Source organism: Tauraco erythrolophus, chromosome 7 (assembly GCF_009769465.1).
Source record: "Tauraco erythrolophus isolate bTauEry1 chromosome 7, bTauEry1.pri, whole genome shotgun sequence".
In the NCBI taxonomy this organism is placed as follows: domain Eukaryota; kingdom Metazoa; phylum Chordata; class Aves; order Musophagiformes; family Musophagidae; genus Tauraco; species Tauraco erythrolophus.
Genome location: NC_141471.1, coordinates 17,230,830 through 17,249,555, shown reverse-complemented (window position 1 = coordinate 17,249,555; position 18,726 = coordinate 17,230,830). Strand labels below are relative to the sequence as shown.

Sequence of the window (18,726 nt, the reverse complement as noted above, 5' to 3'; positions counted from 1 at the left end):
AAGGGCGTGTAGTGATAGGACAAGGGGCAATTGTTGAGGTCCCTTGCAACCCTAAACCGTTCTATGATTCTATGATTTTACTCTTGGAAATTCATGTGGGACTGAGGCCTAGTTGTGGAAGTTAGTGCACGGTTAATTTGAAGAAGGATTTTACTGTATGAGTGAATGCTTTTCTGTACAGAGTCCCATGTTTATGTAAACTTAAGGTGCTGCACTGCCACAAGCATTATGGAAGCAATTGGAGATGCTGCTAAATAAAGCCCAGTATTCAAAAGTCATGAGCTGGATCACTCAGCACTTTTGAGGGAAGTCTTAAATAATCAAATTGATTTGACAAAATAATTTTGGTTTTCTTTTATAGCCTTAGACCGGTATCGTTCACATTTTTCAAACTCAGCCTCAGCCAAAGGAGCAGAAACTGCTTTCAGATGGTAACTGTGAGTCTCTCCACCCTAGTGGTTCTCCAGAAGCTGTGTCTGCAAGAAATAACATATCTTGAAGCTAATAAGAATTGCAAGTGTTTGCAATGTGGGGTTAGGCATATAGAAACATGCAGTTAACTCTCTGAGTCTCTGCCCAGTCTCAGATGACACACACACCTGTTTGTTTGTAGCTGCTGTGTTACTATTTTATTTGGATTTTAATTCCGTTAAAGTGGTTTTTGCCCTGTAAGGATACACAGTTTTCTGTAATGGACAGCTTATTGCAACTCTTCGTCTTCTATTTGTGATTTTCTGTAGTGCTAACATTGCTTTTCTTGGCAGTACCTGGAATAATTTCTGTAAGTGCAGTTGTTGGAGATGATTTGCAGCAGGTGGCTTGGTGCCTGCATGTGACACAGCCAGTTTCTTTATTGCCATTTCAAGAGTTTTATTCTCTCCTCAATGTTTTCATACAAAGGAATGTTATTTATAAATTATAAAGAAGCAAATACTTCTTGGAGTTCATGTAAAATGTTATTAGTCATTATAGTTAAAACTTTTCAATGAGAAATAGTATTTTGGAATAGTAAGTAAGGAATTGTGGTGGTTTTTTTTTTACTATTTTTTTCCTTTTCTAAGCCAAATACCCTTGATTAAGGTATTCAATTCTTAAAAAGCCATTTAAAAACTGTCCTAAGGAAGGATTTTTCAACAGTAAGGCTGTGCAATTTGACTTATCAGAATGACAGAAAATCATATGGCACATCACTACAGGGCAAAACAAGAGCCTAGCATCACTGTGGGAATGTGTGTCTGTTACACCTTGTCTAAAAAAAGTTTACTAAAGGTTTTAATACTATGGTATAAGTTTTATTATGCCTGATTGGGAGAGTTTAGAAGTCATAACTGCAGAAGACAGCAGTTCTCTTTCTATTTTAAATAAGTGAAGAGAAAAATCTCACTTGATTTACCCACAAGGAGGAACACTTCCTCCAAAAACTCTGTAGACAGTTAGTATCTACTTTAGACCATTATGATACCTACATTTTACAGTTAAAATTTGTGTATTTGATGAACATATTTAAAGAAATATTTTTGTCTCATCTAAATGGGCTTTTTTTTGCTTTGAAAAGACAAGATGTAAAACTGAGTGATCTGCTGCTCGTAGTAGTGTATTATAAGCCGTGTAAGATCAGAGATCAGTGCAGTAACAGCAATAGGGCAGCTGTGCAGAAGGCTTCTAGGTGGAGTATACATACAGTACTGCATTTGATGAAATATGTTGTAGTATTTATGGGGAATCATTCAATACAGATTATTTCAAATGTAATTGCTAGTAGAGCATTTTGAAGGCAGTCTTTGGTCAGTAAATTAATGCAAAGATGTGTCACAGTCAGTTCCAAACAAGTTTGAAATTATGTTAGGTTTGGCTTTGTGAGTGTCTTGGGATTATTTCTTATTTTGTTCTTATGGAAAATATTTTCTTTGGTATCTCTGTTAGACTATTTTGCAGTAAATTGGTTACATCTTGGCTTTATTTGATTTGTAGCAGAAACATTCACGGTTCTGTTAACCAGATGTTGCTTTCAGTTTTCAGAAGGAGTTCTCATTTGAAGATAAAGAAGAACTTGCAAACAGCACAAAGGATATTGATGCTAATCTCTTAGCAGTACTTCCAAAAGGTAGGTAAGGGAGAAATATTATGAACACAAGTGGTACTCTAACAGCATGTGAAGTTTAGTCTATGCATATGCAAGGCACAGTTAAAATCACTTAGGCACAGATGTTTTGTAAAGGAGTTTTCTTTTCCCTGTGAAGAATGCATAGGGGATGAACCATAAGGCTCTTCTACAAGGCCCTGTTACATCCCTGCTTCATAAAGTTCAGCTTTGTTTACATAGTTTTCAGTTGGTTAAGAAGTAGTTGAAATTCAAAACTGCAGAGAGGTTTCTCTGTACAGCTATATTAATACTGAATTCAAAGGTATTAACTTGGCATTAGTCACAGCTCTTTCCAGTACCCTTTGGTGGTTGATAGAATCTCTGTGCTTGCATAACCAATTGACTACACACTGAATTTTAGTCTTGCATGGTAAAGGACCTGCACTACATACGGGTTTGAGGATCTCATTTTGGAGATCTCATTTTTTTTAAACTTCTGTCTTAGTCTGGATAACTTATGAAGAAAACATCAATTCCGTCTGTATCTTTTGACACTGTTGAGGTAGAGGTGAGAGTTAATTCTCTTGAATTATTTAGAGGAAATCAGAATCTGCCTGGAAATAGTTCTTGACCAGTAAAGGGTGACATTCAACTGAAAAACTATGTGTAACTGGCATAAAGATGTTCCCTTCACTCAGGTATCTTGTGAGTCTCAGAACTTTGATTAAAACTGTGTGTGTTCTGATGGTATTTTTACCCTTTTCAGACAAACTACAAGGCTAGATGCACTAATCCCAACATAAAGAAACCGGCTTGCTCTTTTAGTGTCATTTGTTGCAGAGTCCCTCATTATTCCATATACTTAGCCTTCCAGTCACGCTGGCCAACAAGTTAACTGTGAGAGCTTTCACTTGAGAAACCTTCTCTGAAAGTTGCTTCTCAGTGAACTAATTTCTATTCTAAGATGTCTCTATTTCCTAAGAAGTTATTCTTGTAATAAAGGCATCAGATTTAGTGTGTACCAGACTTAAGAAAAAGTCAACAGTGGGAGCCGATGGTTACATTATGAGGGGGCTACTTGAGGCCAAATGCTTTCTGAAAATCCAGGTTATTTGTCCGATCTAGGGCCCAACTTTGATCCAGATTTGCACATGTTGGAAAATCAGAGGAAGGTATTTAATTTTCAACTGATACAGACTGAACTGAGGTTCAAAGAGCCTAGCTGAAGCCTCACACATTGCTGCCTGCAGTTAAGCATTGAACATGTTAGTATGCTTCTGCTAGCATAAGCAGAAGATAAATGCTTCTCCAACCTGCTTTGTAGACCATCATCTTTCTGGGTGAGGAGAGGAGGAGGTAGGAATAAGACTGGTAGGCTTCGCTATTGTGTTAAATCATCCTCAAAATGAAGATGTATATACCTGCGTTACAATGATTATTTGCCATCTCTGAGAAGTCAAGCCTCTGGCAGGTAAACTTGAGATCCATGTCTATTCTGGCTTCACAAATATATTGCTTTCTACTAGGGACCTTTGGAAGGCTTCATTAGTTTTTACAACTTCTGTATTTTAAAAATAAAACTGTCACATGCCTGCAACTTTAACAACATGTATCACCTGTGCTGTTATCAAAGAAGGCGTTCAGCAAAAGCATATTTATATTCTGTAACAAATGTTTCTGAAAGATTTTTGAATTCTATAAGAAATCTCGCACTTAAATTTAAGGAGTTTTTTTAAACACTTAAATTTAAGGAGTTTTATAAGGTACACTCCAAATGTACTTTCATTTTTTATTCTGGGATGAGACATGGAACAATACTGCTTTTGCTAAATACTGTTGTTAAAAGGTAAAGTCTGCTCAGGAGCTCTATAGTTACTAAAATTAAGATGCCTCTTGACAGCCTACCATAGAAGATATCCTATCATAAGCATCGTGCTCAACGTCCTGAAAAAATGCTGAAGTTCAGGGCTGTTCCTGAATTGTGCCTGTTCTTCCTGTTGCCCTTAACTATACTGACCAACAATGCTTACAAAGTGTGTTGGCATGAAGTAACTTAGATAAGGAGCTTTTACTGTGAAATTAATTATTTTAAGCTTCTTAGTCCTTTCTTGTGTGCTGAATCAGATTTTTTGTGTAATTTCTAGGTAGAAGTGTTGTTATTCTTTAATGTTGTCATGGGTGTCTTTGAAATGTTTAGTTTCTGATGGTCATGTGGAAAAACATCCCATGAACAGATGGGAAATTGACACCAACATATTTAAATCTGCAAACTAAAAAAGAGAAACCCAGTCAACTAAGCTTACAATGACCAAGCAGTGCCCTTAAGAGCGAAATTTCTTCAACTGACTTTGATGTTTCGAAGTCAAATATTTTGTTCAGCGAAAAGAAATCACTAGAGTCGAAGACTTCCTGCATTTTATCTTCATTTTTTGCCTTTTTTTTGGTGCTTCTTTCTCCTGCCTCCCCAGATGAAGAATATTGCTGAAACCGTTTTCAGAAAAAAGCTCTGCAGGTGTTGGCCATCCTGGCTGAAATTACCGTCTGGCATCTCAAGTGTGGAAAAAGTGTAAGGCAGCATAGAGTAGTCCCATGCTATTTTTGTCCCCTCTTGTGTGAGGTGTTGGAGAGATGCTTCGTAAGGCCACTGCTCTTTTTAGGACTGCAAAGCGGTAGTAGAATCTGTGGAACTTCAGCAAGAGGGTGTTGAGCTACTGCTGCTGGGAGTTCTTTGGATGTTCCACATTTCTTATCAGCAGACGTCTTATAGTCAAGTTTCCTTTTTTGGGGGAAAAAAAACCCCTGTATGACTTCAGTATGTGAAGCTATGCTTTGGAGATTTACTAAAGCGGTGTACCTGTTCTCTGGTGATGGTTTTAGGGACTGTATAAATTGGTGACTAGGGAGAAAAATGATCAGGATTTGAATGGAATGTAGTTTTATTAACTGTGAGTTTGTGGAGGCCTTTGACCTGTCTGAAGTGGCAGAACAGTTATGCATTTTATTTTGACCATTTTATGTATGTATAGCCAACAATGGAACAGAAAAACTCTAGTAGCCAGAGGAACAAACTTAAACAGAAGTAGATTTGGCAGAGGTGAGACCAAAGTATTATGAGAAATCATTTCCTTTGCTGTGAGTGTGAGATGAAGGCTGGTTTCATATGGATAAGTTCTCTATTAGTACAGTTCCACTGCTAGCACAGCTTGAGTAGGTAGGGCAGCAGCGGGAACTGCTCATGCATTGAGAGAAAAGTCTAGAAAACACAACATAAGGGCTCATCTTGCTTTGGTGTTAGTTCAGGATGCAAATTGTGCATTACCCAAGTCCAGTTCCCATTCATCTCTAGAGATCTGTGCCTGGAGTCTGCTGACTTTTGGTGGCTATCTTGCACTGTCAACTTGGTCAACAGTGTAGGCTTCAATCTGCTTTGCTGCAGATGCTGAAGCTAGGCATGGAAGAGATGTCACTTGGGTTAGCACTGTTAAGTAGCTGCATGCTTAGCTACTTTGCATTGCTAGTTGCATCAAATGTGTAGTTATTAGATTTTATGCATGGTGTAATTACAATCTGAGCTAACCTGGCTTGAGAAATTGAAGCAGATAGCTTGAGTCTGCTTTCTGTAAAAATGTAGACTAAAGGAGTTGTTTTGGAGAGTGGCCCAGTTCGTTTCTTTCCCCTGTTAATCGCACATGCTTGGTAGGCACTCATCTGTAGCCTCAGACACTATATTCATACCTCATTCATTTGCTTCTCTGACTAGTCATGATCAGAATACATTCATTCCTGCTGATCCAAGACATTTTACCTGGAGTCCTAGTGACTTTTCAGCACGTAAGCTTGATATGACAGCTCATGACAATAGTATATATTTGTATCTATGAGGTGTGAGCACTGGTGTTATATCCAGGAAGCTTACTGTAGTCATGTCAACTAAGCTGAAACCCTGATTTAGCTGTGCATGTACATTCTTGCAGTAGAGGAAATGGAGAAAAGGTGCATCTGACCTTTAAAAGGGTGGTGTTTCAGTAGTGTTTATCTTCTAAGTATCTAGAGCGATGAAGTTTGGTAGGGAAAAAAAAGCGGATAGATTTGCTTCTGAGGTGGTGTGGAACAGTGTCTACTAGACACTTCTGACTCATCAGGCATTTCTGATGGCAATGTAGGGCTGATTTGACTTATTTAGCAGGCTGTAGACTTTAACTTCCTTTAACTTTTGATCCCCGGGTCAACAGGATCAGAACCCCAGAGGTGTGTTGCATCAAAATAGGCACACACTGCTTTTAGCACCACATCTTTGCCAAGACAATGATATGGGGGGGGTATCTGAGTAAGGGTTTGTTAGGCACCCCTGCACCCTCAGTTCACTGCATCCTTTGACAGCCTCGGTGGTTTCTCTTCTTGGTGATTAGAAGTCACACCACACTTGTTTATGTAGCACTCACTGCTCCAGCGTGGTTTGCAAACATTACTGATAACTGTGCACATATGTTTTTTATATATAGGAATTACTTCATCTGTCATGCCTCCTGTTGGTTCACTATTTGTGAACTGTGACAGCTGTCTACTAGCACATAACACCCACCAAACAGTTTAGGGGGAGAGAAGGAAAGGATATCCAATTAAAACTACAAGGGAAAATAAGCAAAGTAGAGTGTGATTAACCATGCAGGAGTATCATGAAGGTACATGATAATTTTCACTCCAACCATGAGTCACTGGGATTCTTGGGATTTGCTCAGTATAAGGGAATGAAGGAAAGTAAGGTATAAGGGACACTGTTTCTCTTTAAACAATGTCCCCAAGCTTTGCATAGACAGAGTGAGCACTAATTCCATACAATCTGGTTCTGAAAGTGGTTACTACAGCGTGTAAGCTTGACCTCGGCTAATCAGAATACCACTTGCCCAGTTTATACCAGATCTTGAAAACTGCTAGGATGCATAGCAGATTCTAGCTTAGCCTGGAAGTACCTGGAGGGGAGGACTCCTTGGTGTTTACACCTATGTGCCTAATACACTTTTGACAACACAAGCTTAATAAAAGGAAAACAAAAGGAAAATGTTTGTTCCCCAACAAAAGCCATTTCAAACCTCTTAACTTGTCTGTTCCTTCTTATTCTAAATCATTTTAGCAAGTTTCTGTGAGTTTCTGAAACTTAGTAGCTTATAACTGTATAATCTTTTGTTGTCTCAGTTTCAGAATTAAGAAAACTGTTTGAACCAAACAACCAAGATTTTTTGGAAATGAAAAGGTAAAAAAAAAAAAAAGTCTTTGGCCTGTATAACAAAACACACAGCTTGTTTTGTTACCTCCTCTCTTAGCAACTCTCCCCTCAGATCTTCAAAGATGTCAGATTTCACATTTCTCATATCTTTTTCAGAAAAGAAAGAATAGCTAGACGCTTAGAGGGAATTGAAAATGACACCCAACCTATGCTTCTACAAAACTGTCCAGGATCAGTCACACACCGTTTACTAGAGGAAGATACACCAAGATACATGCGTGCAACTGACCCATACAGTCCCCACTTAGGTAAGTAGTATGTATCAGTCAATCTTGCATTGCTGAATTACTTCCTGTTTACTACCCTATCATTTGTGCCGTACATGGAGAAGAGTTTTATAGAAGAGCTGTGGTCAGGGTTTTTTTTTTACTTGCCTTTTAATTCTCCAGTTGTCTTACTTGAACAAGATTGATCGTCCATATTGTTTTAAAACGACAATAATTTGATATGAGACTCTTACAGAATTCTAACTAATACGCATTTCTTAATCATTTATATGGGCTTTTGGAAACATAAGTGCAAACATGTGATGTGTCTGTGCAGTCACTAGTACACTTTGATTTCTAAGAAAATGAGAAGCTTTTAGTTCACTCGATGTGAATGGTGGGTAGGATATTCGAAGTTGTGGGATGGACTTGCTCATATATGTTGCACTTTTGACAGGAAGATCAAATGAAGAGGAGGAAACTTCAGATTCTTCTGTAGAAAAACAAGCCAGATCATCCAGATACCGAGCAGAAATCACAGGAGGTAATACAGAGCCCTTGTATAGTACAGGAAACATGGATGTCCAGGAACTAGAGTCAAAAGCAGAAAGAATAGCTAGGTACAAGGCAGAGAGGCGGCGCCAGCTGGCAGAAAAATATGGATTATCTCTTGATTCTGATTTGGATTCTGACTACTCATCCAGATATACACGAGCAAGGAAAGATCCTGACAGCATGGAAAGAAAGGGAGTGAAAAGTGAAAGGCAAGATGATGAAAACAAGGACTGTGGCTCCCTGTATTTGTCCAGGACTGAGATGAAGGAGTCAAAGAGTGTGATTTCTGAATCCAAAGAGTACTCCGCCCATGAAAAAGATGGTGTTCCAGATAAAGAAGACCTCTCAAATGAAAAAAGTGATAGAAAAGTGGATGATGAGAGTGCCATTAGACAGGCTTCAGACCCTTCAGCAACCTTGGATAGTTCTCTCTCCCTTTCACTTTCTGGACGAGAATCTTCCTCCTGTAACGAAGTGCCAATATCACCAAAACAAACCCCCAGAGAGTCCCTTTCTTCACCAAAGCGGGCAGCCTCACCAATCCGTTTGCAGAATGACCAACCCTTGCACAGTAACATCAGACAAAGGTAAGCAAGATTTTTATTGTTTGTATGGTAGATTCCTTTATCTCAATCACTTTCTGCATCAGTGTCTACAGTATTTATGAGAATGTGTTTATTACCTTTGAAGATAGTATTTAGTGGCTTTGGATGTCTCAGGCTGGATTGGTTGTGTTTTTGAATCACAGTGAGTTTCTGATACAAGAGAGTGGGTATCTATTTCTGTGATAGATATGTCCTTGGTTTCACTTTGTATTTATAGAATTTATGCTAAAATTAGGCTCTTTAGGGGGAAGTGGATTAAATGATGTCTAAGATATTTACGCAAACTAGAAATTGAAGCAGTTATGGTTCCAAATCTGCCTTCCCCCTCCCCCCCCCCCCCCCCCATATCCTGTTAGAGCAAGCCTTTAATTTTTTTCATCTATATCTTGTAATTGTTTGGGTGTGGGTTTCCAAGTAAAGGCAAATTGTTTCTCAGTGAAGATTTGAATAGCTTCATGACAGCTTCTGACAAAATAAAACAGGTTTCAGAGTTAAAAACTGAAAAAATGTCTTGGGTCAGTGGAAATAACAGTTGATTTGTTTTCCTGCTGTGAAAGTGTCAGAACCCTTTTGAACTATGATAGTTAATCTTTCAGATAATATCAGGGGCAGAGGGGAGAGTTAAACTTCCATGCTGAATTTGGAAAATGTAGCCTCCCTTATGGTATGCTGAATTACTTCAGATTTGACAAATTTACTCCAGTAACAGGGTAACTAGATTCTTCCAGAATGGAAAAAAAAATTGTTTTCACTAATTTCACATTGTGCTTTCATACTGTAGTGCAAAAATGGACTGTCAAACAGTTATGGTGACTGAAAACAATGTGACTAAGAATTTTTTTAAAAGTATGTTTTTCTTTAAGTGTGATTCGTTCATTTCTAGGTAGGTGGATAAATGGAAGATAATAACTGTAAATACTCAAGTTAAAATGTTGCAGCTAAAAATGATATAAATTGTAATGAGAACTTGATTGTAAACACATTTGCATCACGCTGAGCAGTGCTGACTGTTTCTAAAAAACAGAAATGAACTGGCATAAACTGAACTATTTTTTGTAGTAGGTTCAGAAACAAGCTACCTTGACTAGACTTCTTTTTCCTTACCATCAAAATCACAAAACTTCATTCTTATTTGTTGTGGCCTTTCTTATTAACTCATATAAGCATACCTTAAAGTTTGAATGAGGAAGCAATCTTTCATGTCAAAGATTAACCATCTGGCAGATTGATTGAGTCATCTTTTTACAGTGCTTGTAAACTGCTCAGATGTGCTTAGCCTTCTTTTTTGTTTCACTTTATTGCATAGGACACACCAGTAATAGTCTCTTAATACTATTTCATAGTTTTTCATTATTCAGGTGGCTTATAATCCTGCACACCACCTTTTGCATGGTTACGTGGCTATATGAGCTATCATTGGACTCTCTCAATTAAGCCAAAGTTTTAAAGGAATATTGTCATTTCAAAAAAAGCCATCAGAGGGAGCGTAAGTCAACATACTTTTTTTTTTTTTTTTTTTTTATGGTTAGGGTTGGAAGGGACCTCAAAGATCATCTAGTTCCAACCCACCTGCCATGGGCAGGGAAACCCTCCACTACACCAGGTTGCCCAAAGTCTCATCTTAGTACTTAGGAAGTACTATCTTATATTTAGTTTATGTTTTAAGCTTACAGTTCCGCTACTACAGTGAGGAAAACAGTCATTTCAGGGTCATCCATATGACTTAAGACCAGAGTTGTATTACAACTCCTTGAGCTGACTAGGTTATTCCAGGCTCAAAAATACTTGTGTCTTAAGCAGTCTCAAATACTACAAAATATTATCCCTTATCTTCTAAATGGTCAATTTGAGATAAATCTCTTGACTAATCCAATTACTGATAGGAAGGGATATTGGAGCAATGGAACTTTGGCAGATTGTTTTCTTTGTTTTATAAGGTGAAGGAAGGGACAAAGTTTTCAGCCTTAGGAAAGCAAAAAAAAAATAGCCCTTCAAACTTTCTAGCCAAGAATGTGTCTGCTGCTGTGTAAAAAGGGGTTTTATTTTCTTTACTCTCATAAAGCAATCCTAGTCCCTGTTTCTGTGAGGGGAAACCAATGAGACACTGAACAAAGAAATGCCTTCTAGGCTGTTATTTCTTCCAACTCAGGAGAAGCTGTGCTGCACTCAGCATCGGTGGGATGGCAGTTGCCCTGGTGAAACAGCATGCTGGCTATCAAACAGCATGCTGGCTATCGAGAGAGACCTGAATCCACTCATTCACAGATTGGCCTTTAATATGAAGCAAACAGATCTCCTTATAAAGCTCTTTCCTTTTTAGCTGTTTAACAAGTGTGGTTTTTCTAATGCGGCTCTATTCAGACTAAGCAGACTGAAGGCAATATCAAATCATTCACAAATTCCAACTGTTTCTTTTTAAAGCCGCCACTTCTGGCGTTACCTTTTTTTTTTTTTGGTAAGAAAAGATGCTGCAAAAGTTAGGCAGAAGAGAAATAATTAAGGAAACTGTTTTTAATGGGGGCATACTTTTTCATTTGTTAAAAGTTACATGTGCCTATGAGATTTAGTGCTGTGTGAAACACTGTAAGGGATCAGCCGTGTTTGGCAAGCACTAGACACAAGCCCCTTCTGCAAGGTCTTCCTTTTTTCGCTACTTAGTTGTTCTCCATTTCCAGATAATGAAATGGTAAGATCCATTTTCGGGTCGGTTCTGATGTTAGGGCAGTTCCAGAGTTTAAACTCCATCCACATTATATATAGAGGTTGCAAAATTGTTTTTGTTTATTGTTAAATTTGTTTATTATTAAAAATTTAAATTTGCTGAGTTCAAATTGAAAAATAAAATTGGCTGCTGAAGTGACTGATTAAATCTAAATTCAAAACATGGCTTGTGTTCTTCTGACTGCTCTCTTCAAAGATGAATGATCAAGTACAAGTAATTGCTGCTTGGGCCATGCCCACTGTAAAGGTGTGCCAAAGTACACATTAAGAGACAAGAAGGAAGTTTGCTTGCTTCAAAGCATTTCTGTCTACCTGGTCAGCTCCTGTGAAAGGCTTTTTGCCTCCTGTTTGGTCAGTTCTTTTAGGAACTAAAAAACATTTGGAAAAACAAAAGGTGTTTTAACAGTTGATGTTTGACTTTTTTCTAAGCTTATTTGGATAAGGGGACTACTGTAGGTGAGTTCTCAAATGTGAACTTATTTACAGTAAATGCACTATTATCTTAAGAACAGTCGTTGATTTGACCCATTTCAACTATTTTTATTAGAAGACCAGCTAAGAAAAATTTAAGTAGATGCCTCTACTGCAATGTGAGGAATTCTTTCAGCTGTAGCTATAGGTAGTGGAAAGCAGCCTGGCTGCTTGTCACCTCCAAGGAGTGAGTTTGTAAATGTTAGTCTGACCGGTCAGTCTGTGCTTGCAAAGTTAAAAGTATTTGATGTGGTCTACTGTTACTGAGGGACTGTAGATGAAGGTGAGTATTAGGAAAATATTTGAGAAACGGTACATAGGTAGTCTAGGTAGCCTGCAGATACCCTTTCCTGTAGGGCTTTTAAAAGTTTGCAGTGCTCTAGTTTCTTTTTATGCTTTCAGCTCCAAAATGAAAACAGAATCAAGACAAGATCAAGTTGGGGGTTACTTTGTTTTCTAAGCTTTTCCTTTTCCCTGTCACCCAGAGACATAGCATGTTTTACTTGAGCTAACTGGGTTTGCATTTCTGAAGCTTTTGTGATACAGGACTACCAAGAGGAGAGAGGGTTTCCAGCTGCACTTGATAATTTCTTAGGAAGTATGATATAGCCACCTGAACTTCTAACTTCATTAAATTCTTATTACCACTTCCTTTTGGACTCAACCAAGTCCAAATCTTTGCCACTTTAAACCACAAATTAAAGGAATAATTTTAGCAACTTTTCCAGGTGTCCTTTCATAAACTCTTCAAACTGACCTGCAATGGCAAATGACAAAAATAAGATTGTGTAGTTGCTTTAACTTCTCAAATTATGGACAATGAACACTCAGTAAAGTTACCTTTGCAGAATATTTAACATTCAGAACACCTTTTAGATGTTTGTGGAATTAATATGATAGTTTGTTTCACAGTTTATCACCTTTCAATTTGACTAATGTGCTGGGTTTTTATTTTCGTGAATAGTCCTCTGTAATGAGTAATTAGAAAACAAAAAAAGTGGTGGGGAGGGAAGATTGGGAGAAACAACGGGAGCATGTGTTGAGATCTCAAAAATTACCTGAAGTTCTGTTTTCTGTAGTAGTGCAGGGAAAGCAAAACCTGAATGGTTTCTTCAGAAAGATTCAGAAGGGGACACACCCTCACTTATCAGCTGGCCCTCCAGGTATCATAAAACGTGGTTTTGTGGCTAACAATCAGACTACAAACCTCCCCTTTCTTTCCCTTTACTCTGTCTTCATTTAACACTCACCTCTAATTTTTCTTTAACAGCAGCAAGTTGGAAAGTGTTGCTTCTTGCAGATAAACAGCTGTTGAAACTTTCCTGAAGCATCTGCTTTTGTTGTAACTTATGACCAACTGGTATTTTGATGAAGAAGTACAAATGTCCCTAGCTTCTTCCACAGCTACTATCATTCTGGCCTCCACTAATTTTTATCACTTCTTATTTTATCCCACTTTGTACTCTGCAAACCAGCAGATTTTTATACCACACACCAATCCATCTAAGCGTTCCCTACAACTAATTCCTTGAATTCCAAAGGATATAGTACAAGACAAGTAAAAAACTTATATTGAAAAGTAAAGCAAGATCTTGATCAGAGCTACAAGCAGCTGCTTTCTCCCAGTTTGGTAACACATACAGTAGCCCACCATGAAAAGCATTGCAGGAAGACTCTTCTCTGTGTTCCTGATTAAAGTAATTCTTATAACCCAGTACTAACATCAGTGTGATGTTCTGGAGAATGCTTGGCACATGTAGTTTAACGAAACACTTTCTCAGCCTGAACACTCTTTCTGTGCTTAAGTAACTTTGAAAAGTTTCCGTGATAAGCGCACCAATCCTCAGAGAAAAGAAACACCAAAATATTAGAAAGGTTGGTGTTTCAGATAACTTCAGATATTCTGAATTATTCTCTCAGCCAATCCTTTTCTCTTTTTTTTTTCCTAAATCTTGCTTTATTTTAATAATATGAACTCCTAAAAGCCTGTTGGTAGCAAGCCTGGAATTGCACATACTTTGAACTGGATTACTTACCTTCAAATAAAGAGCTAGTCTCCTCTTGTACTTGAGTTTCTCTCCTTCCTTAGAATTAAAATCCTTTTTTATACCAATTTGGGAGGGGAGGAAGTACAGGGCTTTCACTTTTAGTACTGTGTATGCGATATTTACAAACGCTTGCCCTGTAAGCTGTCTGAGCGCTCAGTGTGACTGTAAAATTGCTGGAGAGCTCACCTGCAGTTGTAGTCATAGAGCAGAGGCTGCCTCCGGCTGCACGTGCTTGCCTTCCCTTAGTGGTGTTGCATTAAGCGTCCAAAGGAAGAACATGACTGTTTTGCATGGATGTTACACAAGTCTAGAGGTGTTCCTAGAAATGACACTAAAGTAATGTAACTTTTAGGAATGTTCCCAAAAGTTTTGCATGTTAGAATGTAATTAAATGTTTTAAAACAGAATGCCTGTTCTGGGTTTTGTTTTGTTTTTAAAAAAATCCTTTTCTCCCCCGCAAGCCCTCTGAAGACCTAAAGCTATGCCATAGTTTCACTTTGGGCTTTAAGGCTTGCACTTTCAACATTTTTTTCTCACTTACTGAAACAAGTTAGACTACATGTAACATTTTAGATGTCTTGTATGATACACAAAAGCACAAGTGAAAAAGCGTCTGGCAAAATGTCTGAAGGGCTAGGTGGAGATAACGTGTATTTTCATCCCTTTCCCTAGTGCAGCAGCATCTTGATATGATGTAAGCTGCCCAGTGTTTAGACATCTTCAGAAACCTGGCCGCATACATGATTGCCAATGGAATTTGCAATTTCAGGCTGAACCCAACACTTTGATAATATAAAAAGCGGTTTTGATCATCTTGTTTGTTTGAGACTATAGGTATGTGCTGTTTGACAAATGAAGTTGTGACCTCATGGGAACATGCTGTACGTTTTCAGAGCTTGCTCAGTTACCTTCTCAGAAGTCATGCATGCTCAAGGGCCTGTGAATCACTTGAATGTTTTCGAGCAATGTTATTGCTAAGATTCGGGGTGGGGGAGGAAGGGTTGCATCATAAGTGCATCATAAGATTGCTTTCTTTTATGCATTGATTGCTTTTTATTTTAATACAACGTTGCTGTCTGTACCCACAGTAGGTGTCTGTTCCTTTCCAGATTGGGTATTGCTGTTCACAGCTTTAATCCTTTTTCTTTCTTAAAGAGTAAAAGTTAGAGAGAAACTGGTGAAAGAGGAAAGTGCTCGTGGAAGCCCTGAACTTGTCACAGACACAGTATCTCAGAGAAAATCCCATCCAGTGCCAGCCCACTACATGCCTCTTCAGATAGAAACGTCTGCCTTTGATAGGGTCATAAATCAGCCTGTCAGTTCAGTCCGCCAACCAATTCATGGCTATATTCAGCCTGCTGGCATTGCTCACACGGCTCAGCTGATGGCAACAGAAGAACCAGCAAATGTCTCTGTTGGCAGCCTCCGCCTACCAGACAACGTTAACCTCTTAACAAAACCGTCAGCAACCACTGCATCAGAGAGTGAAAAGAAAGAGACACTTGGTCATGGAGCAAAGCCTGATGAAGGAGATTCCTTGGAGGGTGAACAGGCTTCTAAAGGCAGAAGACCAATTTTGCCATCTGAGATTCGCAAGCAAGGGAAGAACCATGAAGGCCTCTTTGGAGGAGAGTTGGATACCCCCGTGGGGAGTTCCTCTTTCACAAGCAAGCTGAAAGTTAACTCAGAAGTTCAGAGAGAGCTGGAGTGCAATAAGAGGCAGGCTCCTGAGCAGCAGATTAAGGCCCCTGAGAACATAGAAAGGAGTGAAGCTGTTATGTACATACAGAGTGGATCTGTATCGCAGCCTGCCAAGGCAAAAGCTCCTGTTTGGAAAGTGTCAACAACAAAGCATAAAGTCCTGACTCGCTCAATGTCTGACTATACTGTGGCTCCTAAGCTAGAAGCTTTTAAAAGTAAGGAGGGCACGGAAGCAAATGCATCAAATGGTGAGATTGGCATGGTTGACACAAAAATCTCTGTTGCCCAGCTCCGTAATGTCTTTCTGGAGACTGCTAATGCCAACAAGAAAATGGAACTGTAGGTGACATTTCAGATGTATTTTCGTGTGAAACTTGCACGTCCTTGGCAAAAATTACACACACTCAACGGCAGTTTTGTTCGGCACTTAAAGCACACAGCTTAGCTCTCACCAGTGTGTACTGGAGGCTGAGATGGTTTGAATCTCGCTTTTGTGCTTCTGCTTGCTAGTGCAAGTTGTGATGTGGGGTAGCTGGAATGTGTACGTCTGTGCATGTTACCAGAGGAGCATGCAGAGTGATCTCTAGTGAATTGTTGAGAAGCTTACATCTGTGCTTTACTTCTCTCTTCTATTTTCTTTTCTATGCGCTTTCTATCGTGATTTAAAAGCGAATCTCGGTTTGAGATGTCAACGGCAGGTAGCACTTTGTCTGCCAATGGTGACCGTGAAAGAGGGCCACGAAGGCCGAGGCGCTATTTTTCTCCTGGTGAAAATAGAAAGACTTCTGAGAGATTTAAAACTCAACCTATAACTTCAGCAGAACGAAAGGAGACAGATAGGTAGGCACGTACGTAGCTCTGCGTAGCATTCTGGTACAGGTAGACATGAACAAGCTTGTGAAGAGACTTTGTTCGTTTATTAGCACAAATGTTTTGCAAGGTTATTGTTTCTTTTTAAAAACAATCAAGTATTTGTTATAGCTTCTTATAAAATAAAAGCCAAAACACCACCGACAGAACTAATTGGTTGCAAATCTCCCCCATGTAAAATGGTGAACAGTGAATCATCATAAAGTATTATAGCTGTCTGATTCTGTCTAATGATGAATGCCTTTGTTTTTATATAAAGAGTTTCCTTACCATCTACTTTGCTTTATCATTTACTTTTTTTGCAAACAACCAAAGCTATATATTTTATGTTAAAAGAGCTGGCAGCAAATCTTAAACTTTTATCTTCTGCAAGATGAATTGGAAATTGTTTTCCTTTACTGTATTTAAGTTTGGCTGCAACTGCTTGCCTTTCTGCCTTAATAAAGGATGTAAAGTGGAAACTATTGAAACTTGAAAAGTAGATAAAGTTTTCCCACTCTTAAGACTTTTGAGGTCCTGCTACTTCAGATGGGTTATTTAATTTAGTTTTTGATGTCTTGTTTCCATTTAACTTCTTTCTGTTTGGTAATTTTTCACTAGGTCGATTTTGAGTGCAGAAGTACCAACTGCTGAAGGTATGTTACTATATTACTTTCTAAGACAGAAATGGGAGCGAATGTGTCTTGTTTTGTTCTGTTTTACCTGGAGAACTGTTTGATAATGCAAACAAAGTCCACTTGAAAATAACTATCATTACCTACTTATACTGTGTTTGAAGTACCACTTTCCTTGGGCCATGTCTACTACACACTTGATTTTAAATTCATTTAGGTCTAAAAGTCTGTCTGTGGATACTGAACTTCGTATGTGAGGCAAGGGAGGGAATGGCTTGACACTTTTCAACATAGGGTTTTTGTGGGTTTTTTATTCCTCTGATTTAGACAATAAATAAGATAATTGATGAGGGGAAAATAAATACACGTTTTAATCAGTGGTCTAAGACTAATAACTTAAAAAGCCTTTACTGTAGTGTGAAACTGATGTCGGTAACGTGTTTTCTAGCTAAGGAACTTGCAAGATGCTCGTTATTAAATTATGTAATTCAGTCTGCCATCTTGCTTCTCTTTCCCTCTTGTCACTCTTAGCAAGTCTGGCACAAATTAAGTACGCAATCTCATGAGTAGCTAAATTTAGATGTAATGCCTTATGCTATTTGAAAGCTGATGTTCTCTGCAGCTTTTAGATGCTGGCTCATGGATCTGGAGGGCGCTGATTTCAGCTCCTAAGGATACCAGTTGAGCCTCTGAAAAATGAGGACACAAAGTGGCAATCAGAATGACCAGCTTCCAGGAGACACCATCTTGTGTGGTCAACTAGTAGAAAACAGATGTTCTATTACAGCAGGATGAATACTGACCCTTAAGACAGTCTTTCAGTTTAATTATTTTTTTAGTCCATCTATTATCATGGACTGATATAATAAGTTTGGTCATTCATAAAAGGCTGTTTGAATGACTTGAGAACACATGTCCTGAAGACAAGTCTTCTGTTCTCTAATCCTGTTAAGAATTTTCCCTCTGATGCAGTACACATAAATACAAGTAATATTTACAAAATTTGGTTAATGGTAAGTCTCTTGTTAAAAGGGAGCAACAGCCAGCTTATTTGCTGGTGGTGCTTCTTGTTTTAGTAAAACATAATTTTTGAGGAGTTTAGAAATCATTTAGTCAAAAACCACTTTGCACTTAATATGAGCTTGATTCCTTACTTTCAGCCTCTTTTTTTTCCCCCCACTTTGTGTAGATGAAGAAAAATTGGATGACCGAGCCAAACTAAGTGTAGCTGCAAAGAGACTGCTTTTTAGAGTAAGTATTACATTTTCTTAATAAAAGACTGAGTTAAACAGTTTGTATAGAAGATGCTGAAGAACCCAAATTGCATTTGAATGAAGTGTAATGCAGTTAACCAAGTCCAAGCTACATAACGTTTTTTCACTTCATCTTGCCTACCTACACAGTAAACCTATTGCTCTAAAGACTTCTCTAAGAACTTCATTTGAAGAGATGTATAGTTAGTTTTAACTCTGTGATGTCTACTGTGCAATTACATCCTGCTTCTAATTCAGAGATGAGCATTTGGGAAATTTACTACTTTGCATGCAAGAAAGCTAAGAAGAAAGTAC

At 38.4% G+C, this 18,726-nt stretch overlaps 1 protein-coding gene across 1 annotated transcript in view; it reads left to right on the top strand.

Annotated features, from left to right (window-relative positions):
• The first annotated feature begins 2,051 nt into the window (after positions 1-2,051).
• SVIL (supervillin) overlaps positions 2,052-18,726 on the top strand; it is a 63,005-nt gene continuing 46,330 nt past the window's right edge. The window contains 9 exon segments of the mRNA XM_086614852.1: positions 2,052-2,104; positions 7,277-7,334; positions 7,464-7,615; positions 8,031-8,715; positions 13,005-13,088; positions 15,129-16,013; positions 16,344-16,514; positions 17,145-17,179; positions 18,348-18,409. Of these exon segments, the coding sequence (XP_086470978.1) occupies positions 7,327-7,334; positions 7,464-7,615; positions 8,031-8,715; positions 13,005-13,088; positions 15,129-16,013; positions 16,344-16,514; positions 17,145-17,179; positions 18,348-18,409 (2,082 nt within the window). The 5' untranslated portion in view covers positions 2,052-2,104; positions 7,277-7,326.